The 27,133-nt window shown below is 36.4% G+C and overlaps 1 protein-coding gene across 3 annotated transcripts; it reads left to right on the top strand.

Moving 5' to 3' along the window:
- The first annotated feature begins 2,153 nt into the window (after positions 1–2,153).
- On the top strand, positions 2,154–26,636 carry Tbccd1 (TBCC domain containing 1). Of its 3 annotated transcripts, XM_071615162.1 has the most exons (9): positions 2,154–2,223; positions 4,562–4,940; positions 13,279–13,434; positions 17,779–18,145; positions 21,660–21,846; positions 21,985–22,118; positions 22,218–22,482; positions 24,577–24,726; positions 25,596–26,636. In XM_071615162.1, exons 2-8 carry the CDS (start codon positions 4,605–4,607, stop codon positions 24,704–24,706), a joined length of 1,575 nt encoding a protein of 524 aa, XP_071471263.1. In that variant the 5' UTR covers positions 2,154–2,223; positions 4,562–4,604; the 3' UTR covers positions 24,707–24,726; positions 25,596–26,636. The 3 variants fall into 3 exon arrangements, with proteins under 3 accessions (XP_071471263.1, XP_027807300.1, XP_071471264.1); XM_027951499.2 differs by having other exon boundaries at positions 21,985–22,482; XM_071615163.1 differs by having other exon boundaries at positions 2,166–2,223; positions 4,668–4,940; positions 21,985–22,482.
- The last annotated feature ends 497 nt before the right edge of the window (positions 26,637–27,133 follow it).

Raw genomic sequence — 27,133 nt, 5'->3', positions numbered from 1 at the left:
CGAGCCTGTTTCTTAAAAAAAAAAAAATTAAAGCACTAACTGGCAGTGTTGTGAATTTTCAGTGGGGAGAAAAACCTAAATTATGCACAGTAACGCATATTAAGCACGCAATGAATAAAAACTATTACAGTTACGAGTAGAACTCATTGATTCTCTCTCTGTCTTCCCCGGTTTTGTTCATCGCAGTAAATGCACCACCTCGTTGTTTAGGACAAAACTCTTAAGTCTTACTTGATTCCTTTCCTGTATAACCCAGCCAAATCTTTTCCTCTCAACTATATCTTTAATCTGTTTACTACATAGTCATTATCACCTTTCGGCCACGACATATCCTCTTACCTGGGAAAGGCCTCCTAACTAACTGATCTGTCTCCACAGTTAACGTCTTAATACAGTATTTTAATATACTCCAAGATTTTTTTTTTAATGTCAAGTCATGTTACTTTCTTTTTAAAAAATCTCTAATGGTCTTTAATTTGCACTGAGACTAAAAAGCCAACGCTATGCTAACTCAAAAAGCCTTAAGAAAAAAAGGCGTATTATATGGTCCATACCCTCACCTACCATACACCTTACCTTGATCCAGAAAAACGCCCCCTTCCCTCAGTACATCAAGATCTTTCCTGAGTCCTTTGCCCTAGCTATTATTAACCTTTGCCTGAAATACTTCCCACCCCCAGGGCCTAACATAGGAACTCTTTTTTTTTTTAAACCTGGATATCCTAAATGTCATCAACTCAATCAATCAAAATTAGCCCTACTGAGTCCCTTTTTTACACCACCATGTTTTATTTTTTCCATCCCTGCTTCTGCACTCATGCAAACAGAAATGCCAGTCTCATGAGAGCATGAATCTGGACTAATGTTCACAGCCTATACAGAACTGCACAAACTGTGCCTGGGGAAGTAGTGATCAAATATATTTGAGTAAAACTTGCTTTGATTGTGATCTTCATGTAGCTAGTTTCTTATTCTCCAGGCCTCAGCTCAAATTCAGCACTGCAAAGAAGCCTTCCCTGGTCCTCTCCTTTCCATTTTCAGTATTTGTTGTTATCTGAAATCACTATTTTAAGTATTTGTTGTCGGTTTTCCCTATTAAATGATACACCCCAAGAAAGCAAGGAACTTGCCCGTTTTGTTCATTCCTAGCACTGTGCCAGACACACAGTGGTGCTCAACAAACACTAATTGCTGATGCAGAAAACTAAGGCATAGGTTGGGGAAGGGATATAGCTCACTGGCAGAGTGCTTTGTGCATATGGGAGCCCCTGAGTTTGATCCTCAGAGCCACAGGGGAGGAAGGAAGAAAAAGAAAGAAAACTCAGCACCAATTAGTACCAAATCGCTGAACCTAGTAGATGATGCTACCTGGAGTCCCTTTCAGGAAGATATCTAGTAAGGGAGAGAGGCCACCTAAAAGAGGAACTATTGTATTTTGTGATCTACTTTGACTTTCTTACACCTACATAGGCGATAAATGAAAAGCAAAAATGTTCAGAATTCATGAAATGGTAGCATAAATTGAGTGGTATCTTCTTGGTGGAATCCAAAAACGCTTCCTGAAGACTATAACATGGCAGGGAAGCTGACATGAGAGTTAAGGAGCTAACGCTGAGGAGGCCGAGGTGGTAGAAGGGGATGGCTCCCAATTCAGAGGACCTGGGTTTGACTCTTGTCCCATTTCTTGCTGTGTGACCTTGGGGGTGTGTTGCTTTCACCTTTTTATGCCCTAGTCTCATCAGTGAAACAAATGTGCTTAGCTTACAAATGCTCTTGAGAAGACTGGGATAATACAATTAATGTGTTTTACCTAGTGCCCAACCAGTAGTAAGCGATCCACAAATGTAAACTTGCATTATCCCCTCCCCGCCCCCCATCAAACCGGGCTAACCTTAAGAACAGATATTTGCTGATCAGCATTCTATGGAGCAATGGAAAACTTTTTTACTTCTCTGGGTAGAAATGCGCGAAACCAGAAAGCAATGGGTCTGGCTTGGGTTCTTGGATCGTGGACTCCTGGGATTCTGAGTATCCTCATAAGAAATTAAGTACGTCTTAGACGCGGGAGAAGCAGTTGCCACTCTAGCAACAAGGTCCGCGGGTTCTCAGTGGTGCGAGGTCTTGCGCTTGCGCGATGCGCGCGGCGGATATAACGCGCCGTGGAGGGTGAAGGGCGGGCAGGGCGCGCGGAGAGGTGCGGTGGACCGGTTTCTGCTTTGGCAGGTAACTGCTGACGGACTGTCACTGGGGAGGGCGGGCTGGCGCTAGGGAGGTTGAACTGGAGGCTGGGCCGCTCGGGCCACGGGCTTAGGCTGGGAAGGCTGCCTTAGAGCTCACTGGGTCTCAGGTCCACTCCTGAGCCTGTCAGCTGAATATCTTGTTACCAAATAGGGTGGTTGCGCCCGAGCGGCCCACGCCACATCCTACACCTCTGCGGAGATGGTGGCGAAGCCTCTGTACGAGCGCCTTGGGCCCACGCCTGTTTCTCGACCGTGAAACCTTTATCCCAGCGCGTCTCAAGGGAAAGAGCTCCAGTTTTGATGGTTGCGAATATAGCCCTGTCGAATCTCGGGGTTAGAATAAAGGGTTAGTCTTCAGGATCTGGCTTTGATTGCACACTTCTGAAACAGCTCAGTACCTCACGAGCAGCCTGTTTTCACTTTGGAGAGAACTAAGATCTGCCTAATGTACTTTTCATCGTTTAGCTGTGCTTAGAACAACGCCAATCCATTCCCATATCGAACCCAGCCGCCATTTACCCTCCCACACCCTTTTCAGTTCACACCCCTATGTTCCTTCACCTGTTGCTTAAATGGCTTAATGTCTTAAGACTTTTCCTACTGTTCTGGACCCACTCCTTTCCCAGAGATTCTCCCATTCTGGGTTCCCAAAGTACGTTTGTAGCTGCACAGTTCTTTAGTCAGACCTGATTTCTAATCCAGGACTGTGAGAACTAAGTGTATGACCCTTGGTAAGTCCCTTCTCCAAACTTCAGGTTTCTCAACTGAAAATGAAGGAACTCATGTATCACTAGGTGGTTGTGAAGGTGAAAGGAGGTGAAATAGGCAAAATACTTAGCATGCTATCTGGCACATAGTAAGCACTCCATGTCAAATTTTTTTAAAATGGTTTCCCAAAGCAGCACAACTTTCTAGAATAAAACGCAAAATAACAGTGAAACATTTTTTATCAGTCATATAAGGAAAGTTTTTTTCTAAATGATGTTCATGCTGAGGAATGCTCAGTGAAGTGGGTTCCATTGGTCAAATGATGGTACAGTTTTAATAGTTAATTTTGAAAACAATAGGAGTGTATGTCAGGAAGCATAGCAATATGTTACTTCATTTCACAATTATACATCTGAAAATCTCTGGGAAATAATTCATAATGCAGAAAATATGCAGAAATATGATAATCAGGGTATTATAATAATGAAAACATTTTAACTTTTTATAACAAATTTTTAATATACACAAAGGCGAAAATGTACATGAGCCCCCATCAGTTCATCGCCCAGCATCAACAATGAGTTACATCCCCAACATTTTTTAGTTTTTATTTTGAGACAGGATCTTACTAAGTCGCTTAGAGCTTTACTAAGTTGCTGAAGCTGGCCTCTAACTTGCGATCTTCCTGCCTTAGCCTCCCAAGTTGCTAGAATTACAGGCGTGCGCCACTAGACTCGGCTTCATGAAAACTCTTAAGCCTAGTAAGTTTCTAAAAGTAAATGGGAATATATTTGTCGTCTTTTAATTCAGAATTATATATATATTATATTATCACAACTATGAAAAACAACATCTAGTCTATAGAAAAAAGATAAGGAGGAAGTACAATCAAATATTGACTAGTTGCCATTGAGTGGTGGTAATGTGGATGATTCCCTCCTTGTGTTTTAAATGTTTTATACATATTCCATAAAATTATCCATCATAGTTATGTAAATAAACAACAAAGTCTAAAAATACTACAACTCAACTGAGCACAATAGAATATGCCAGAGCAGGTTTGTTGTAGAGAATAAAGGTGCTTTACTATCTCTTGATCTATCTTGTAGCCTATGTTTACATGAGCATTCTTGTTAGCTCCTCATATTAGTGTTTCATATTGAGTTTGTGTGTTCAGCTAACATGTCTAAATGTTAACCAACTGTCCTCTATGTGTAAGTGATTTAACTCTGAAATTTTATTCTTGTTTCTAACAATGTTCCCCGCCAGAGTAGAGCATAGCTTTCCATGACAGGATGATTTTTCTCTCTTTTTTCTTCTTTTCTTCCTGCCCAGAGCAGGGATCCAACCCAGATTTTATCCCTTTACACACTCTTCTGAAACAAATTTCTGATAATTCAAATAAGATAATTTTGTTTTATTGAAGTTTTTTCCTCAAAAAGATTGTAATGAGATCTAATCAAAAATCTCTTCTGCTTTTGGTTGATGAACTGTAGCTGCTTTTAAAACTGATGATGTGGTACTTTGAAAAACAGGGGAGGGGTTACCTTCCAGGGAAAATGTATAAATGAGATATGTTTCAAGTCAGTTCGTGAAGAAACTTTGTTTCCTAGGTATGCAAAGAAGCCTTTTCATCCAGATGTTCTTAGCGGTAATATGGATCAGTCAGGAGTTCTCCTCTGGGTAAAAGCAGAACCCTTTATAGTGGGTGCCTTGCAGGTCCCTCCTCCATCCAAGTTCAGTCTTCATTATCTCAGGAAGATAGCCACCTATGTGCGAATCCGGGCCACAGAGGGAGCTTACCCACGGCTCTACTGGTCTACATGGAGGCACATTGCATGTGGGAAACTGCAGTTGGCTAAGGATCTGGCATGGCTTTACTTTGAAGTATTTGATAGTCTTTCGGTGAGGACACCTGAGAAACGCCTGGAATGGTCTGAGATTCTCTCCAACTGCATGTCTGAAGATGAAGTTGAAAAGCAGAGAAATCAGGTATGGATCAATGTGTATAAGTGTTTAATAACTTTGGAAAATAAACCATTGTTACTTTTTTGTACTAGCAGTATAGTTTGAGTTTTTAAGTTAATCACTGTTGTGATCCTACCATTTGAGTTTTAGCAGTTCCAGTTTGGCAATGATTAGGCTGTCTTTACAAATCCTTTGCCTGCTCCCAAAGTAATAATGTTACAGGAATCTTGAAATTAAAACTGGGAAATATTTTCATTGACTTCATTATGAAACACTGATATGTTGTAGTCAGAGGTGCCTGACTTTAAATGAACATCTACTATGTGCTGTGATTCAAAGATGGTTTGGACAGCATGTTCACTCCTTCCCTGTTGTTAATAAGGTAAAAATCTTATTAATACTTATAGTTTTGGAGGTTCAGAGTCAAAGTGCCATATAATGTGATGGTCTTCTTGTGGGCAGAGTCTGAGGCAGTGCCAAGCATCACAAGTATGTGTGTATGCTAGTCTTTCTCCCTTTTATAAAGCCATCAGTACAATCATGGGAGCTCCACCCTGATGACCTGATGACCTTATCTGTTTTTTAATCACTTTCCAAAGGTCCTATTTCTAAACACCATAAGTTATGTTTCTACCTTTTTAATTCCTCATAATGGGGATTAAATTTGGAGATATTTAATTTTCCAATTAAATTTGAGTTTTCAGAGAGGACAAACCATAGCATTCTGCCCCTCACGCCCTATGACTCATGTTGTCCTCACATACAAAACAATTGTTCCATCCAAATAGTCCCAAAGTCTTAACTAGATCCAACATCAGTTCAAAAGTCCAAAGTCTCATTTGAGACTCAAGGCAATCTTTTTTCAGCTTTGAACCTGAAAAATTAAAACAAGTTATCTACTTCCAATATACAGTGGTGGAAAGCCCAGGGTACGTACACATTCTCATTTCTAAATAAATAGACAAGTAGAGCGTAGTAACTGTCCCAAAGCCTTCCAGAACCTGGCAGAGCAGACATTAAATCTTAAAACTTCAGGTCCTGCATCCTTTGCAAGCTGAGTTTAGGCTTCCAAGGCCTCAAGCAGCCCTGCTCCTCTGGCTTTGCTGGACTCAATCCACCCTCAGCTCTCAGTTTGAAATTTCATGATTGCAGCTCTATCAGACTGGCATTGCATGCTGGTTACTACATAGTTTTGGGCAGAACTCTCTGCCTGGCCTTCCAGGCTTAACTTTGAAATTTTGGCAAAAACTGCAATAACTTCATAGCTCTCAAGTTATGCACATCTGCAGAATTGGCACCATTTGTACACCAAGGTCTGTCATTCCTTTGGAATGGTGTCATTAGCTGCACCCGAACCTGCTAGAACCATAACTGGATCACTTCTCTGAAAAGCAGGGAGCAGAATCCTGAGTGGGCCCTGGGCACTAAGCCTAGGTAGAGCACCTGGAGCTCTCCTTGAAACAGTTCTTCCCTTTTAGGCCTCTGGGTCTGAGAGGGAAGAGGCAGCCACACAGATTTCTGAGATACCTTTCAGGACTCTTCCTTATTGTCCTAATGCACAGCATTTGGCCTTGTTTTATCCACTCATGCTCATATCTTTAACAAGAGATTGCTAGAATGTACTCCTTCACTGGCCAAGCTGTGATTTTTTTCAAAGTTGGTTTACCTCCCTTTATTGTTTTTTAAATTTTTTTAATTTAAAAAATTTTTTTTAGTTGTAGATGGACATAACTTTATTTTTTTTATGTGGTGCTAACAATTGAACCCAGTGCCTCACACGTGGTAGGCAAACATTCTACCCCTGAGCTACAGCCCCTGCCTTCTACTTCTCTTTAAATTATACATTCCATTGCTCCTAAATCCTACTATATGTAGTTAAAATAACCAAGCACTAGCCCAAATGCTTGGTTATTTAGAGATTTCCTCTGCCAGACATTCCAGTTCATCTTTTTTAAACTCAGACTTCTATAAAGCTCTAGTATGGACACAGTTCAGCCAAGTTCTTTGTAATGGTGTGACAAAGGTAATGTTTACTTCAATTTCTGTTGGAATATTCCTCATTTGAATCTGGTTACAACTACTTATCCAGTTGCTAAGATGTTCTAGCTCTCCCCTAGTCCTGAGTCCTGAGCTCAGATGTGAGCTCTCACCAGAATTACCTGTAATACTCCATTTATACCATTATAGGCATTTTATAACCTCTTTTTCCAAACTCTTCCAGTTTCTGCCCATTACCCACTTTAAAAGTCATTTCCACATTTTCAGATAATCATTACACACAACCGTACTCTTGGTACCGATTTGTGTTAATACATTTCCTGTTACAATAACCAAATATTTAAGGCTGGGTAAATTAAAAAAGATTTCTTTAGCGCTCTCTCTCTCTCTCTCTCTCTCTCTCTCTTTGGTACCAGGGATTGAGCCCAGAAGCAATTAACCCTGAGCCATATCCCCATTTTTAAAAAAAATATTTTATTTAGAGACAGCATCTTGCTAAGTTGCTTCGGGCCTTGCCAAGTTACTGAAGCTGGCTTTGAACTTGCAGTCCTCCTGCCTCACTCTCCTAAACTGCTGGGATTACAGGTGTGCGCACTATCATACCTAGCTAGCTCACATTTTTTTGAGACTGAGAATATAGACACTATGGTGCTGGCTCTGGCAGGAATCTCCTGTGTCACATGGCAGATGGCATCATGGTGGAAGCAGTGCAAGAGGGAAAGATCACAGGGGGACACTGGAAGCCTAAAGGGAGGATGGAAGCCAGTCTTGCTTTTTTATAACAACTGGTTAGAACAGCAAGGACCTTAATCTTTTCTGAGGGCAATGCCCCTAGCAAGACCTAATATCATCCCACTAGGCCCCACTCTTAATATCACCAGACCATGCTTCCAGCACACCAAGCCTTGGGAGACAAACCACATACAAATCATAACAGACAGCATCTCTGCCCTCATGGAGCTCATAAATTAGTAGGGGTAGCTGATGTTTAAAATAATTATTCATAAAGCAATATGGAGATTCCTCAGAAAATTTGGAATGCAACCACCATTTGACCCAGCTATCCCCCTGCTTGATTTATATCCAGAGGATTTAAAATCAATGTACTACAATGACACAGCCACATCAATATTTATAGCAGCTCAACTCACAATAGCTAAACTATGGAACATCCTAGGTGTCTTCAGCAGATGAATAGATAAGGAAAATGTGGTATATATACACAATGGAATATATATACACATTGGAATATATATATATATATATACACACAATGGAATATATATGTGTGTGTGTGTGTGTGTGTGTGTATAAACACACACACACACACACACAATAATGGAAGAATGACTTTTTGCCAACAAATGGATGGAGCTGGAGAATATCATGCTAAATGGAATAAACCAATCCCCCCAAACCAAAGGCTGAATGTTCTCTCTGATATGTGGATGCTAATTCATAATGGGGAGGGGTGCTAGGGAAATAGTAGGTAGCGGGAAATAATGGGAGGAGAGGGAGGTATGGGAGTAGTAAGAAGGATAGTAGAATGATTCAGACGTTATAACCCTGTGTATATATATGACTACATGACCGGTATGATTCTACATCATGTACAACCAGAAGAATGAGAAATTATACCCCATTTATGTATGATGTGTCAATGTGCATTCTACTGTCATGTATAACTAATTAGAATAAATTAAAAAATATCATAATTATTCATAAAGTACAAAAATGGAATACAGAAAAATTCATCCTGGTGATAAGAAAAGATTTCATAAAGTATGTTAATCATAGTAGATTAATTATAGTAACAGCCACAGCATTTCAGTGGCTTAGAACAATATCAGTTTGTTTTTCATTCATCCAAAAGTCCAGCACAGGTGCATCTGGTTGGTTGAATCTCTGGACTGTCGTTGTCCAAGCAGGGATTTAGGGACCCATGTTTCTGTATTTTTGAGTCAGTATTCATATTAATCAGCTTTTCTGCAGGAAAAAAAAAAAAAACAATGAAATTTTAGTAACAAAGGTTTACTTCTTTCCTATTTAAGATGTAGGCTGCACTTTAGCTATATCTTTCTTCCAGGCTGTGATTGACTTTATGTGTCCTCTCATTTGGGAATCCAAGCTGAAGAAACAGCTTCTTATAGGTCATGCCTATTCTTGTAACAGAAGGGAGGAGTGACAAAGCAGAAGGAAATCATGGTGCTTTTTTCCCCCCTTGTTTTGAAGACAATTTTATGAGTTTGGGGATAAGTATATATATTATGAAACCATTACCATTGTCAAGGGTTAAAGCTGTAGACTAACATCTGTCACCTCCCCAAATTTCCCCTACCTCTGTTTATTATTATTATCATCATTACGATTTGTGTGTTTTAAGAATATTTATATTTATATACCCTTTTAGAAAAAATTTTACCTGTACAATACAGTATTGTTAGCTATAAGCACTATGCCTTGTCTCTTAAGACTAAATATCTTGCATAACTGAAACTTTGTAGCCTTTGATCATTACTCTCCATTTCTCATTCTGTCCAGCATTTTACAGTTAGCATTCTACTCTACTTCTTTGAGCTTGACTAGTTTAGATTCCATGTATGCTACAATTTGGATGAGTTGAGTGTCCCCTAAGGCTTCCTTTGTTCCCATTTATTCCCCATTATGAGGAATAGAGAGGGTAGAACTTTAATCTGTTGACTGTGGTGTAGGAGATGGGGCCTTTGGAAAGTGATTAGGACTAGATAAGGTCATTAGGGTAGCCCACCTATGATTGAATACTGATGGCTATCTAAGAAGACAGGGAGAGAGCAGACAGATACAGACACACATAAACATACTCACTGTTTCTTGCCATGTGATGCCCTGGACCTCCTTGGGCTGTAGTAAGAAAACCATCACCCGTTGCAGCCCTTCTAACCTTGTACCACTAGAACTATGTACCTTTAGAACTAAAGAAACCTCTTTTTGCTATAAAGTAATCTGCTTTATAGAATTTGTTATAGAAACAGAAAGTAGACTAATACAACATACAAGGAGGTTATATAGTTTTGTTTTTCAGCATCTGGCTTATTTCACTTTGTATAATGTCCTTCTGGTTTATCCATGTTGTTGAAAATGGCAGAAATTTCCTTCTTTTTAAAGGCCGAATAGTATTCCATTCTATGAATATACATACACACACATCACATTTTCTTTATCCATTTATCTGTCGATTGGCATTTAAATTGTTTCTGTATCTTGGCATTTAAATTGTTTCTGTATCTTGGCCATTGTCAGTAATGATACAGTGAACATGAGAGTTTTGATTTGATTTCAGTTTCTTTGGTTAAGTAGCCAAAAGTGAGATTGATCATATAGTAGTTCTGTTTTTAATTTTCAAGGAACTTCCATCCTGTATTCCATAATTGCTGTATCAATCTACATTCCTGCCAACAGTGTACCAGAGTGGTTACCTTTTCTCTACATCCCTGCCAATGATTGTTAATCTTTCACTTTTAAAAAAAAATAATAGACATCCTAACATGTGAGGTGATATCTCCTTATGGTTTTGATTTGCATTTCCCTAATGATTAGTGATGTTGAACACCTTTCAAATACCTGTGGGCTTTTTGATGTCTTTGGAGAAATGACTTTTCTGGTCCTTTGCTTAATTTTCACTGGGCTATTTGATTTGATTTTTTTTTTTTTTGCCTTTGAGTTGTATGAGTCTGTTATATATTTTTGAAACTAACTTTTATCAGATATATAGGATTTGCAAATATTTTTTCTCGTTTCACAGGTTTCCTTTTCATTTTGTCGATGTCTTTCTTTTCTGTGCAGATTTTTAGTTTGATTTAATCCCACTTGTTTATTTTTGCTTTTGTTGCCTGGTGATAAGGAAAGACTTTACAAAGTAAGTATGTTAATTACAGTAACAAATAATCACAGCATTTTAGTGGCTTAGAACAGTAACCATTGGTTTGGTATCGTATCAAAAAAATCATACCAAGACCAATATCATGGAAATTTTCCTATTTTTCTTCTAGAAGTTTTTACTAATTTAGTTGTTGCATTTAAGTCCTTAATCCATTTTGAGTTGATTCTGTGTGGTCTAAGCTGTGACCCAGTTCTTTCTTTCTTTTTTTTGCATATGGATATCTAGTTTTCCTAATATCTTTTGTAGGAGAGATTATCCTTTCCCTGTTTTGCATTCTTGTCACATTTGTCAAAAGTTAGTTTACCATATGTGTATGGATTTATTTCTAGGCTCTCATGATGCCTCTTACTTATATTCAGGGCTTGGGTTGTAGCTCAGTGGTAGAGCGCTTGCCTAGCATGTGCAAGACCTGAGGTTCGATCCTCAGCACCATGTAGAAATAAATAAATAAATGAAAGATATTGTGTCTATTACAACTAAAAAAAAAAAGACTTATATTCAGATGTAATATAAAACAACCTAATATTATTCCATTGGCTAAAGCTCTGTCACATGCATAAAATCAATGAGGTAGGAAGGTAAACTATCTCACAGGAAATATGGGAAATCTCATGGCAATGAGTATGGCTGTATTAGCTTCTTGAAAGATGGGGAGGTGAACAATTGCAAATAATGATACAGTTTGCCACAACCGTGTCTATTAGGCCCTCAGAGTCATCTTTTGCTTCAATTTCTTTTGGAGAATTTTATGGGTCATGCTTGAAAATAGCAGATATAACTGTAAATTCACCCACGTTTATTGACTGTAATTCAGTTATACCGTATCTAACTGCAAGGGACGCAGTATGCCCTTCAAAGAGGAGAAAAAGGAGTTAACATTTAGCCAGTCTCTGCCACATAGAAAAGCTAAAGCTTTTGGAAATTGAAAAGTTTATCATGCATCCAGGAGGGATGAGGCATTGCAGTTATTCATCAATGAAATATTGAGAGCCTACTATGTGCTAGGTACAGAAGTAGATGCTACAGATATAGAGATGAAGTAAGACCTTCAAGAAGTTACAAATTTTTTGAGTGTTTATTATGTAGCATATTCTATGCTAGTTACTAGTGCTTTAAAAATGGATAAAGCAAGAATTTTATAGTTTAATGGGTAGACCATATAAAGAATATAATAAAATAACAAAAAGTATTAAATGGAAGTATGTATAAAATCAAGGAATTACCCTGAGTAAAAAAGCCAGTATCAAAAGGTTACATACTCTGTAATTCCATTTATGTAATTTTTTTTTTGTGTGTGTGTGTGGGGGTAACATTCTTGAAATAACAGAATTTATAGAGATGGAGGTTAGATGAGAGGTTGCCAGGGATTAAGGAAAGGATGAGGGTGGCAGGGAAGTGGGTATTGCTATAAAAGGGCAATAAGAGAGCTCCCTTTGTTGATGGAAATATTCTCTCTCCTGACTACTTTAATGTTAATGTCATAGTTGTGGCATTGTATTGTAGTTTTGCAAGGTTATAAACTGGGTTAAATTTACATGGGATCTCTCTATATTATATCTTACAGCTGCATGTGAAACTTCAGTTATCTTAAAGAATTTATAGAGTAAAAAATTACTAAATACATGCTTTCATGGGATCCCACATTGACCATTGGTTGAATAGATCTGGGTGATCCTGAGGATCTGTGTTTTTAAGTGTCTGTATTTTTTAATTCCTCGGATAGCAATTTTTAGCCACCTTGGAAATGAGGGTGAATATAACTGTAGACTCAGATGTATCACTTCACTTTTTTGCCTTTCTTATGTGGGAGATGGGGATGGGTACTTAAGGGTAATTGTGAACTTCAAATTGTGAGCTTCAAACTACACCCTTTCTCAAATAAGAAATGACATTGTATAGCTATCAGACCAGTAGCATTATTTTTTCTTTATATCTCTTAAGTACTTTATGAAAACCTGAGACCTACTCCCCTCACAAAATGCACATACACCAAGAAATTACATACAGTTTCAGTTATTACACAGATATCCTAAACTTTTTTGGTAAGTCTGTGAACCTTATGTTGAACCTTTGTATTTTGACCAAATTTTCTTTTTCCCCCTTATATCTGTTCATTTACTTATTCAAATTAAGGTGGATTTTTTTTTAACTATAAGATTAAACTTCTGTAATAATGTACTTAAGTATATTCTTCATCCTTTACTTTTCATTTTGGGAAAAAATTTCTATGAATTTTTACAAAGTGACTTGAGATCCATTGTAGACACTCCTGCATCTGGGTATCAGAGAATGCATATGAAATCCTAGCAATGTTTCTGAAGTATTTTTTAGGATCAGCAAACTGTTTTTTGAACATAAGTTTATTGTATCTACTTAGTTGTAGATTAATGATTGATTTAATGTTGATTTAAGTCATGTGTTCATCCTTATTTTCCTCTTGAACAGCTTTCAGTGGACACTCTACAGTTTCTGCTGTTTTTATACATACAACAGTTAAATAAGGTTTCCCTGAGGACATCTTTGATTGGAGAAGAGTGGCCTAGTCCCAGAAGCAGATCTCAGTCTCCCGACCTGACAGAAAAATCCAATTGTCATAATAAGGTACTGTTGTTTTTCTTGGTCTCTTTCATTGAATTGGACAATTTCTGAAGAAGAAGGTTCACCATTAAAAATTATGTTGGGCTGTATAGGCTAGTGATTTGATGGTTTGTTTTATTTTTTTGCTTTCTACTTTTTATAATCCTAGTTATAAAATCAATATGTGTAGTCCTAATCAAAATGGTTTTAGTTCCTTCACTGGTATAAAAATCTCATGATTTAGGGGCAAATTTATCACTATATTACATTAGCATTCCCATTTTTACAATTGTTAATGAGATTGAATCCATTTATTTGACTAAGGATAAATAAGAAGATGTAGTATTTATAAAGTTTATTGAAATATACTGAAAAAAATCTCTAAAACTATCTGTTGTTTAGTCATGCCTAAGTAATTTTATAACCATGACAATCTAAATGGTAACTGCCTCACATTGTGAGTTTTAGAAAATATCTTTTTTCTTCATTTTTGTAAAGAAAAACAGAAAGGATTTTATTTGTTTTATTGTGGCAGTATTTTAAAACACTTAAGTAAAATGTAAATAGTAAGTATTAATATCATGTGTAGGCTCTTTAAAAATGTTCTGAAACTTAAAAAAAACCCTTTAATATCTGGCACTTTATAATATTCTTTTTAATAAGTCTGCCTTTTCTTATATTCCATGATACTATACTTTATTGGTTCTACTTTTTTTTTTAATGGTTGCTCAAGACAATACAATGATCTTGACATATCATACTCTTCCTTCTCACTTGTCTTCATAGGTTTCTCTCCCATTGGCCCTTACTTGTCAGTATTCTGCCTGAGGCAATTTTCTCTTCCTACTTCATTCAGTATAATTGTTCCCTCTACTCTATATAACTCAGTGATGTCCAAGTTCGTCTCCATGCTAGAACTCTTGCCTGATATTCACATAAACGGCCAAGCTATACCTTAAATTTAGATTGTCCATGCTGGGCACAGTGGCACACACCCATAATAATCCCAATCGCTTAGGAGGCTGAGACAGGAAGATCACAAGTTCAAAGCCGGCCTCAGCAATGGTGAGGCACTAAGCAACTCAGTGAGATCCTGTCTCTAAATAAAATACACAATAGGGCTGGGGATGTGGCTCAGTGGTGAGTGACCCTGAGTTAAATCCTTGGTACCAAAAAAAAAAAAAAAAAAAATTATATTGTCCAAATCCAGATGCATTAGCGATACCAGTCACTATGCTCTCTGTCCATGTAGTTCCTACAAAATGGGTACTCTTAGGAGATGGTGTTTTGAGCCAAGGTAGCCTGCATTCAGATCTGGCTCTACCAAAAATAATATTATGGTTTTAGGCAGATCAGTTAACTTGTCTTGGCTTTTCCTTTTTAAATGGGAGTAGTAGTGCCTATTTCTGATTGGCCAAGAATCAGTGATATATTACCATGAGACTTGTTGCATAGTAAGCACCAGGCAGTGGCAACTCTGGTTTGTGCTATTATAACCTGATCTCTCCAACAACTGATTAGACCAGGACACTTGAGTAGAGTAGCTCATTTGAAATTGGTCTGATTTAAAATGATGACTTGGGCTATCAGTCGCCTTAGGGACTGAAGAAGTTACCAGTTAGTGATATATGCTTGAGCTAAAAACTCATGAGGCATTGAAATCCATTAGAATAGCCACCATACTCATGAACTTTTGAGAAGTTATGAGAATTAGAAATTAAAATAATCAGTGAAGTACAGGATGCTTCTCATCAGAGAAATAGGAGAGAATGGAACAGATAAGCAGAGGCTCATTGGCCTCTGAAAGAGAAGTGGATTTCCAGTTCCTGTTCTGATACAGCCTGTGTCTATTGGGGAGACAACCATATGTCCCTTCAATACAACCTATCTTTACTTGAGTTAACTTTTTCTCACTATTCTATATAACTATAGAGCTATATAGTTAACTATATAGTTATAGTTCCTTATAACTTTTAGTAGAAGTTACCACTGGTCTACCCATACTGGCTCTTTCCCCTAACCCTTGTCTATTAGTTGTCAGGTCTTAACTAATTCTGCCTCAAAATAGGTTCCTTTTCTTCCCTTTATCTGAATTTTTTCTTTCTTTCTTTCGGTACCAGGGATTAAACTCTGGGGCCCTTAATCACTGAGCCACATCCCTAGCCCTTTTTATTTTTTATTTCAAGAAGGTCTAAGTTGCTGAGGCTTTGAACTTGCAATCCTCCTGCCTCTGCTTCCTGAGTCACTGGGTTTACATGCATGCACTATCCCACCCAGCTCTGACTTTTTTCCTTTTTGCCTATTTTATGTCATTAGGTTCTATCTGGTCACCCTACTTTTAGTCTGCCATACTAGACTTTGTAAAAATGCATTATGTTCATCTCCTGTCTGAACTCCTATCAGTGAATTCTCTTTATCATTGTAGTTTTCTTTTTGTACTCCTTAGAACCACCTCAGGGCATACTTTGGGGGAGAGGAATGCAGCAAAAAGAAGGAAATCAGGTTGAAACTGAGGACAGCTGTGCTTTGATCTTTTTTCTTTGTGATCCGTATGAGAATTTACTTAAAAGAAAAACAAGTATAGTTATTTAGAAAATAATTGGAAAGTCCCTGGCATACAAAATAAAATCCTGATGTTTTAATAATTTGTATAAGGCCTTTCACGATTGCTCTTTATGATTCCAGCTGCTACTTTTCCCCGTGCTTTCTATATTTCACCCAGAACTTCCAGTTTTCTGAACAAAGTGGTATTTTCACTTTTCACATGCTGTTACCTATGCCTAGAATGCCTTTTTTTTTCTTATCTCTTTGCCTGACCACCAGCATCATTCAAGAATCTTTCAAGCAATGCTCCACCTTGATTTTTTTCTTAATTTTTAGTTGTAGATGAATACAATACCTTTATTTTGTTTATTTAGTTTTTTTTTTTTTTTTTTTAATGTGGTGCTGGGGATCAAACCCAATGCCTCAGGTGTGCTAGGCCAACACTCTACCACTGAGCCACAACCCCAGCCCTCCACCTTGATTTTTTTCCCCAGGTAGAGTTATTTGTTTCTCTCATGCTCACAGGATATTTTTAGAGATCACTAATATAGGTCTTATCTCACTGTGCAGTTATTATTTATTTAAATTGTCTTCTTACCACACAGACTCTTGAGATTATTCAGTTTACATATTTATCATTTAATATTGCTCAAGCCAATTAAGAGATGCTCAAAAAATACCCGTCAAATGAATAAGCCAAACCACTGGGATATCTGCTAACTCAAAGCTTATTCCCAAAGTTGCAGTTTCTCTTAGATCTAGTATGATCATTTCACTCAGTATAATTTGAAATTCCATACACTATTAGAGAAGGTCAGTTAAGAAACCCAGTGCTTCATTGACTGGATGTCCTTGGTGACTATTTATATATTTAACCTGAAACTTTAAAAGTATTTACTAGCTCTGTGACTTTGGGAGAATATCTTAACCTTTCTGTAGCTCCATTTCTTCATCTGTAAAATAGCTGTGATAATAGTGTCTATTTTAGTATTATTATTAGAATTTAATATGTTAAAGTATATATAAAACTTAATGCTTACTACATACTAAGAGCTATTTATTATTATAGGTTGAGCATCCCTTACTGAAAATTAGAAATTCAAAATACTCCTAAATTTGAAACTTTTTGAGCAACAATTTTATACCACAAGTAGAATATTTCATGCCTGATCTCAAGAGACAGATGACAGTCAGAATGCAGGCATACTAAAACTATTATATAAAATTACCTTCAGGCTATGTGTATAAATTAATTTCTTGGTACCATCCCCAAGATGTCTCATTTTATATATAAAAACATTTTCCAAAATTCAAAAAAATCCCAGGTCTGAATTAAATACATCTCATCTCAGCATTTGATATCAGGGATATTCACTTGTATTGCTTTTGTTTTTTGTTTGTTTTGCAGTGATGGGGATTGAACCCAGGTGCTTGAGCATGCTAGGCATTCTATCACTAAGCTATATCCCCAACCCTTTTTATTTTATTTTGAGATAGGGTCTTGCTAAGTTGTCAGATTGGCCTCAAAGTCATAATCTTCCTGCCTCAGCCTCCTGAGTAGCTGAGGATTACAGGAAGGTACCATCATGCCCAGCATCTTGTATTGCTTTTGAATTAGTTAATGTAAAGGGAGAATCTATTTATATCTGACATATACAGTCAAAAAAGTTGCTATGTATAGCCATCTAAATTTTGGGGGTGGGAGGAATAAGGCAAACTATGAATATGAATGTAAAATAACCAAAAACTTTAGATCTTAATAGAATCTCATAGTTCTATTAAAAATGCTTCTTTTAATTTTTTGGTTTTAATTTTTTTTTTTAGAACTGGAATGATTATAGTCACCAAGCTTTTGTCTCTGATCATCTATCAGATCTCCTTGAGCTGCTTTTAGATCCAGAACAACTTACTGCGTCGTTTCATTCAACTCATAGTAGTCTCGTCTCTCGAGAAGCTGTTGTGGCACTCAGCTTTCTTATTGAAGGCACAGTGAGTACAGCCAGGAAGATCTATCCACTTCATGAACTTGCACTGTGGCAACCACTGCATGCAGAGAATGGCTTTTCAAAGATCTCCAAGACTTTCTCTTTCTACAAGCTGGAAACCTGGTTGAGAGCTTGCTTAACTGGGAATCCATTTGGTACATCTGCTTGCCTCAAGTCAGGAAAAAAATTGGCTTGGGCTCACCAAGGTACTTTTGAAATATTTTAGTTGATTTTGAATTACAAGTTAAGGAACCTAGTTTTCTAATGTATTAATGATCAGCATCTTTTTTGCAGAGGATCTAAAAATAAAAAATACTGCTACTATAACAGAGAAAAAGGGGGAATATCTATCTTTTGTACACGGCTTTCTCCCTCAGGGGAGTAGAAATCTCAGCTGGTTTATTAGTCAAGGCTCATTTGGTTAGTTAACAGAAACTCCAACTGTAGTTAGTCCTCTTTTTGTTATGCTTTTCTCCACTTCTCTCTCCCTCTCACTCTTGTATGCTCATTTGCTTCAGACTTTTTTTATTTCTAACAACAGCAGATTTTGGTCATCCTAAAATAACCAAATAGTAACAGTAATCACCTCAGAGTTGGTGTAGAGATGAGATCTGTTTTAACTACATAGAACCAAGCACAGTCAATGTTTCTAGAAATTTAAGTTTTAGTAGAGAGAATCTGGCGTTGTTTGCATCAGGTCTCTATTCCTGATAGTGCAGCAATGGCTAAATGAATAGGTTCAGGTGTTGAATGACTCCTGGGACCATGTATAAGTTTTAAGAGAAGAGGCACCGAACATACATCTCTGTAGGCAAGTGCAGGCAAAATAAATGAAAAAAAAAAAAATGCTCTAGAATATATTTCCTCAATCTCTAATTTCAAAGTAACAACAAACATAGCTTCTAACCAATGTGTGGTAGCATACGCCTGTAATCCCAGAGACTTGGTAGGCTGAGGCAGAAGGATCAACTACTTAGCAAGACCCTGCCTCAAAATTAGAAATAAAAAGGGCTGAGGGGCTGGGATTGTAGCTCAATGATAGAGTGCTTGCCTAGCATCTGTGAAGCACTGGGTTCGATTCTCTGCACCACATATAAATAAATTAATAAAATAAAGGTCCATGAACAACTTAAAAAAATAAAGGACTGGGAATGTGGCTCAAGGTAAAGAGCCCCTGGGTTTAGTCCTCAGTAACCCCCCCCCCCCCCAAAAAAAAAGCTTCCATGCCAATGTTAAAAAATATATATAACAGTTTTGCATCAGATTTTCATAACTTTTTTAAAAAATATCTTTTATTTGTAAATATATACAGTACCTTTGTTTTTTTATAATTTATTTTTATGTGGTACTGAGGATCAAAACCCAAGTGCCTCACACAGGTTAGGCAAGCATTCTGCCACTGAGCTGCAACTCCAACCCAGATTTTTATAACTCTTAATAGAAAATGGCTGAACACCATCTACAGAATCTGGAGCAAAATGATTGTAATCCAAGAATACTACTATATTCAACCAAGCTACTGCTCTAGTATGAGGTCAGAAACTTTCAAATGTGAATAGCTCCCATAAATATATAGAAGATAATACATAATTCTTGATGTTCCAGACAAGTTTAAGCAAGTTTTTGAACCTTCTTAGGTTAGGCACTAGTAGGAAAAAAAGAAAAAATATCCAACCTCATAAGATTTTACTAAAATGTTAACAGTGATAATTGGATTACCAATTATTCTTATTTTCCTTTACTTTTATTTTTCTGCATTAACCATCTGTTATGTATATGTCAGATTATATAACTGAAAATTATTAATTGATTTTTTAAAAGAAGAATGATGTATTTATCTAACTTTTTCACATTTGGCCAGTGTTATTTACAGGGTGTCCTGATGACTCACAGAAAAATACAGCCTGAGAACTCAGTCACGTAGTGTTGGAATTATGTTAGGAGGGCAACCTGCACAGATGTTTTGTGTCAGTTTGTGCAAGACACTGTGTATAAGGGAACATGTGCTCTCAGGTAGTAATGGTCTTGGGAGACATGAACTCATTTAGAATTCATGGAATGTTACTGTTAAGTAAATTAAAATTAATATTAGGAATAAATTAGAATTAATATTAGGACAACTTCAAAACATTACAAAGCTCATGATATATCATCTTTCATACATTTGACTCAAGTGGGTTATGAACTCCCATTTTTACCCCAAATACAAATTGCAGAATCACATCGGTTACACACTCACATTTTTACATAATGGCATATTAGTGACTGTTGTATTCTGCTACCTTTCCTATCCCCTACTATCCCCCCTCCCCTCCCCTCCCATCTTCCCTCTCTACCTCATCTGCTGTTGTTCAATTCTCTCCCTTGTTTCCCCCCCCCCTTTCCCCTCACAACCTCTTATATGTAATTTTGTGTAACATTGAGGGTCTCCTACCATTTCCATATGATTTCCCTTCTCTCTTCCTTTCTCTCCCCCCACTCGTCTCTGTTTAATGTTAATCTTTTCCTCATGCTCTTCCTCCCTGTTCTGTTCTTAGTTGCTCTCTTTATATCAAAGAAGACATTTGGCATTTGTTTTTTAAGGATTGGCTAGCTTCGTTTAGCATAATCTGCTCTAATGCCATCCATTTCCCTGCAAATTCCATGATTTTGTCATTTTTTATTGCTGCGTAATACTCCATTGTGTATAAAAATATGGAACGCTTCACGAATTTGCGAGGTGATGGCCAATAGGACTGGAGAGGTGTGACTAGAACTGAGTCAACTTTAGTCATAGATTGCCCACCAGGAGTGAGGCAAAGGACCTGATAAGAATGATCCCTGGGATTGGTTTAGGAGTATATAAATGATGGTGCCATTTGATAGACACATGGGCACCTATTATAATTTTAAATTTCCCATTATAGACCTTCTGATGAGCTTCCTGCAAATTAAAGAAAGGACACTGATTTAAAAATGATTCAATATATCATTTTATCTTAGTAAGTTCTATCACTATCTGAATGATCCATGTGGTCTTTGGTCTAAAATTAGACACTATTTGCTGCTTTCTTGTACCACATTATTATAATATTCCCTTTCATTGGGGACATGACAATCCCTGTGGAAACAGCTTGGGAAAAAAAGGAATCATAAGCAGTTAAAAGTAAGTGAGAAGCATCAAGCTATTAGGCAAGGCATTGAAAAGATAAATGGCTTGTGAAGGAAAATGTAATTAACAGGTTACACTGTATATGTTTGCAAAATACCTATGATGCATGAAAATGTTTTTGTCTACTTAATTTTCCTAAGATTGTGTGTTTATATTTAAATTAATTAAATGCAAACAACCTTGAAAAAAAATATTAGGACAACTTAGAGAGATTATGGTTGGGATGATAAAGACATATTGCAGGAGATATTTGAGTGGGGTCAACTCTGCCACTTTCTAACTATATGACCTTAGGGGCATAACTTGAAAGGTAGACATGAAAAAAGTTTTAAATCTTTTGGCATTTTTTGAGTGGTTTATAGGTTTTAAATTTTTGGTAACAAATTATGAAAGATTACAAATACACAGAAAAGAATAGAGATTAATATAGCAGATACCTCTTTAGCCAATGCCCAGCTCTTATATTTTTTCCCCCACATGTATCTTAGGATATAGCCTAGTCTAACCTCATATGGTTGGTTTTTTTCCCTTGGTTTGAAACTGTCTCATTTATTTGTTTTCTTAAACAGTTGAAGGTACGACCAAAAGAGCTAAGATTGCTTGTAATACTCACATGGCCCCTAGAATGCATCGAATGGTAGTGATGAGCCAGGTTTACAAGCAGACATTGGCCAAGAGCTCAGATACTCTGGTGGGGTCGCATGTCAAGATTCATCGCTGCAATGAATCTTTTATATATCTTCTCTCTCCTTTACGGTAAGCACAATCTTAGTGTTCTGACATTTTGCCATGTTCTTTGGACTAGGATAGATTTTTTTTTCTTCAGATACTATTATTTTAGGCAACTTTTGTATCTTATTCAGAGGAATTTACCTCATTTCTTTATTTTTTCAGATCTATAACAATTGAGAAGTGCAGGAATAGCACCTTTGTCTTGGGCCCCATAGAGACTGCTCTTCATCTCCACAGTTGTGACAACGTCAAAGTCATTGCTGTTTGCCATCGTTTGTCTATCTCCTCAACAACAGGTTGCATCTTTCACATTCTGACCCCTACGCGCCCACTTATTCTCTCTGGGAACCAGAGAGTAACTTTCGCCCCTTTTCATACCCACTATCCAATGCTAGAGGACCATATGGCCAGGACAGGCCTTGCTACGGTGCCTAATTATTGGAATAATCCAATGGTTGTATGTAGAGAGAACAGCGACACAAGTGTGTTCCAGCTCTTACCACCTTCTGAATTCTATATATTTATTATTCCCTTCGAAATGGAAGGGGACACAACAGAGATACCTGGGGGTCTTCCATCTGCTTATCAGAAAGCACTGAGTCAAAGAGAACAGAAAATACAGATCTGGCAAAAAACTGTGAAGGAGGCTCGTTTGACAAAGTAAGTGTTTTCTAGGAGTAATTATATTTTCTTTGAAACCCCATGTGGGAAAAATTAATCTGCACCTACTTATAGCTGAACTAAAGTAATTAGTAAATATAATGTGTCTTTTGTTAAGACTTGCATTTCAGGTCAGTATTTTAAACATTGTTGGGATGGGAAGGAACAGATGTTCAAGTGTTAGACTCCTTTTTTTTAAGGTAAGTTTAGTTGACAGATATTTATATGAATTAAAGAAATGTAAAATATGCCACATAATTGAATACTTAAATGGATTAGTTTTAGTTGTTATGCTAATGGTTCTCAAATTTGGATACACATCAGAATTCTCTAAGGAGTGTTAAAAATACAGATTTCTCTGGCTCTTATTTAGTCTGTGGTGTGTCTACCTAATGCTGATCCACAGACTAATGCCTGTTTTTATCAAAGTTTTTCCTAATGATAAAATGTAAAAAATAAGTACAGTGTTTTTAGAGAGCTTAATTTATTCAATGTAAAATACTATCTTTTTTAATATACTATTTTGGGATTATTTCCTTCCCACTATTAGGATAGAAATTACCCTAAATATTTTATTTTTTATTATATGCTTATTGTATTAGACAGCTGTAATTATTGTATATATTATGTATAACCCACTCTTCTTGGAATACAATCTGAAGTCTGTACCCTCTTTGCCTCATTTTCTGTCATTCTTTGCCTCATTCACTCCCTCTCACCTTGTGAAAGTCTTCTTGCTATTATTTAGTTATTGCTCTCTTGCCAAAGACCAGCAGAAACAAATGTGTAGATCTAGGATGGCTTGTAGAAACAGTCCAAGGAGGAAGAAAACTGTCATCTCAGTAAGAAGGTATTAAAAAGAACTTACGATTGGATTTTGGTTTGTGTTAGGCGATTTGGGGGAGAGTTCTAGGAAATAGGAATTAGATGCCATCTGAAAGTGAAAGTATTTCTGTGATCGATAGCTTAATAATTTGTATCTCTAGGTGGGGGAACAATGAAGTAGAACTAAGTTTAATTATAAAGAAGCAACAGTCAAAATTACCCAGGAAAGGGTGGTGTTTCGTATTTTTTGTGGTTTGGATCACAACATTTATATTTTCCTCTGAACTGAGATATGATTATGGAGTATTCTTGTACTTGTTTGGTCTTTCATCATCCCAGGTGGCCTTGTCTTCTGTTGGTGTTCTGTGGAATTGTTTTGAGATCAACAGAAAAACATCACAGCTAGGCCAGACCTTAGCCACACCACGGCCTAACTGATAGTTTTAAGCTGCCTCCCGGCTTCTCTTATCTTGAACATGTTAAATTTGGTCTTACTTTAGAGCCTTTGTCATTTCTGTTTCTTCTGCCTGGCAACCCTTTCCAGGTAATCATTGTGCTTCTTCCATAACTTCATTCAGACCTCTGTTCCAGTATCATCTTCAAGAGGCCTCTTCTGTCCTTTTTGAAAAATAGTATTCCCAGTACTCTCTGTTCTCTTTCTTTGCTCTATTTGTCTCTGAGGCACTCAATGCCTGTTTTTATCAAAGTTTTTCCTAATGGTAAAATGTAAAAAAAATAAGTACAGTGTTTTTTTAAAGAGCTCAATTTACTCAATGTAAAATATTGTCTTTCATTTTGAGATTATTTCCTTCCTACTATTAGGGTAGAAATTACCAGTACTTCAGTTATGTTATATCATAACATTTATTTTGCTTCTTATCTATCTTCTCTACTAGAATATACAGTCTGTAAGACATAGATCATACAGATCACAATGTGCATGGTGCCCTCTGGAGTCATTCACCATCAGCCTGCCCAAACAGGACTTACCTCTTCCCTTTTATTTATAGGTTTGTTCGCATCAGTTGAAACACTGCCCAGCATTAACTTGGCCCTTAATGAATATCTGACAGGGAATAAGTCATGACAAAGACGATATTGTATCTGACCAATCCCCCCAACTAGTGATGGTGATCTAATGTACTATGAACAGAGTGAGATAACTTGAAATATTCATTTAACATGCTCCCATTAAAATTGTTATCACTTGGAGTAAAATTATGTGAATTAGTGTTCTAACATTATTTTTGCTCTCAATTACAATTTTAGGGATCAAAGGAAGCAGTTCCAGGTACTTGTGGAGAATAAGTTTTATGAGTGGTTGATTAATACAGGACATCGCCAACAGCTGGACAGCCTTGTACCCCCTGCAGCAGGCTCCAAACAAGCAGCAGGATAAGGTCCTACATCCAGTCACTGGTAGGCATTTATAATGCAGGCTGCTTAAAACAAATTCATTTGCGGGAAATCTTTCAAGTATACAAAAAATACACAAAATATTATGTTACTAACCCTTGCCAAATTTTTCCCCAGCACTCCCAACTGCAACATAGACCTTTACATATTTGCAATATTTTATAGTGAGAAAAACCAAAATATTAAGGTGGAACCTTTAGAATTTTAGGCAAATAAACAATTTTGTCTTTTTTACATTCTTAATTGTTTCCTTTGCTGTTCAGAAGCTTTGATGCCATCCCATTTATTATCTCTTGGCATTATTTCCTGACCTTTAGAGGTCCTATTGAGAAAGTTGATGCCTATACCTATATGTTGGAGTATTGACCCTACGTTTTCTAGGAGTTACCTAGTTTCTGGTCTGATTTCACATGGGCATATACCTAGGAAAGGAATTGCAAGGATATATTATACTTAATTTTTTAAGGAATGGCAATTTTCAAAGCTATGAAAGATATACTTTGTTATTTACTTTATGTGGTATTTACATTTTTAAGTTGCATATTACATTTTTAAAGAAAAAGTCTTCATATTTTTAGTTAATAATGCTGAGATTAAGAATTAGGAGATTTTGCAAAAGAAATTGAAACTGTAACAGGGTAAAAATTTTAGCTTAAACCTATCTCATGATCTGCCAGGTTTTTGTAGAATTACACGTAGAAGATATTATGAACTAATGTGACACAAAAAAAGGAATATGGTTAACCTTATAAACTCTGTTTTATCACTCTAAATTATCTCCATAATTTATGTGATTTTGTAAATAAGGGTTTTCTTATTTGCATGAAGGCAATAAAAATAATTAATATGAATTTTTCTTTTGTTATCTTCAGGGCCCTGAAAACATAAGGATGAATGAAGAATGGTTCCCATCTTAATACAAAATTGGGATAGCCTCATTGCTGCTTAAGAGACTTTGAGGATTTTTTTTTTTTTTTTTTGACCCTTTATTTAAGACCTTTCCTTGACTTCCATTCATACTCAATTATTACTATTTAGGCTGAATCTTAGCTAAACTTCTGACTTTCATGTAAGCATATTGTTTATAGAGCATTAGAAGACTCATGTTTGTGATGCCAACATGTTAATGAAGGCAGTCCCATTTTGTGTGTGTGTATGCGTGCGTGTGTGTGTATGTGTGTGAATATTTAAGTGATCATAGATTTGCAAGTGATTTCATTTTTTAATTTGTATGATGAAAGGGTTTGATCCTTTCTAGAGTTAAGAGATTTTTTATAGTTCTTTGTAACTATTTAAAAGATGGTTGCTATTGCTTTTAAAAAATAATTGGAATAAAAGTATGATTGGTTGGTGTATAAATAAAACAGAAATAGTTTTATACAAAGATATTTTAGTCCTTAAAGTATGAAACTTAATGAATTTGTGTAAAAATCTTTATTTTTTATTTTCTGCTTCAAATTTTCAATAAACAAGCTAAAAAGTAATTTTCTCCTTTTGTTAAAAAGATAAAGCTTTGTTTTTGTGTGTGTGGTGCTGGGGATTGATACTCATGGCTTTGTGCTAAGCAAGCACTCTTCTGAGTTATATCCCCAGCTCCAAGGCTTTACTTTTGATTTTAGAAAAGGTTTTCATTATCATTCTGTGACATATGGAAGTACGATTTACTTGGATAAGCTTTGTTTCTCAAGAAAAAAGAAAACAATTTTCAGTTGATAAAATGAATTATTCATATTTCATATGCTTACTGGCAATTCAATTAGTAATTGTATTTAAAAAGGGCTACTTTTATTTGTGATGTGAAAATTAACCTTCACAATGTTGTTAATTCTAATTGAAGTTTTCAGAGTTTTTGTTTTAAGATGAAATTCAAGCAAGCAGAGCATTATCAAATAAATAAATATTGGAATAATAAAGGGTGTTTGGGAAATTGTTTGTTAATGACATTAATGATATTAATCAGATATTTCCTTATAATTTATAAAATTCTGAAAACTAAACATATAACTTAATTTTGTTTCTCAGTAGTTTTTATATTAAGCATTTTTGTTGTTTTCTAATTTGATCATAATATATCTTATGGGTATCCCATTTACAAAAATATTCATTGTACAACTTTGTTAGTAGAAAGTTAGGGAAGTTGGACTTTTGAGAAGATATATTCTAGATCAGAAAAATTAAAATGGAGAAGGGATGATACATTATTTATTTGAGTTTACATAAGATGTACTGTCAGCCTAAAGTCAGAGATGTGTTCAGGGCCAAAAGAACGTTCTCTGAACAGGTTCAAAAATGATCTCGTAGGCAAAGAAAGACTAACTAGCAGGTGGCAACTTCCAGAATTCCACAGTAGCTTCCTGTCTTTCTGTATAGTGTGTCATGCTTCTTATGAATTAGAACTCTTTCCAATTTG

The sequence above is a fragment of the Marmota flaviventris genome, chromosome 8 (assembly GCF_047511675.1).
Source record: "Marmota flaviventris isolate mMarFla1 chromosome 8, mMarFla1.hap1, whole genome shotgun sequence".
Lineage (NCBI taxonomy): Eukaryota > Metazoa > Chordata > Mammalia > Rodentia > Sciuridae > Marmota > Marmota flaviventris.
This window is presented reverse-complemented; position numbering and strand designations above follow the sequence as displayed.

Bases quoted from the DNA above. Each gene is read 5' to 3' on its own strand.
- Tbccd1 (XM_027951499.2), top strand. From the start codon at position 4,605: ATGGATCAGTCAGGAGTTCTCCTCTGGGTAAAAGCAGAACCCTTTATA. The intron at 4,941-13,278 runs GTATGGATCAAT...CCTCTTGAACAG, and splicing joins TTGAAAAGCAGAGAAATCAG to CTTTCAGTGGACACTCTACA. The intron at 13,435-17,778 runs GTACTGTTGTTT...TTTTTTTTTTAG, and splicing joins AATCCAATTGTCATAATAAG to AACTGGAATGATTATAGTCA.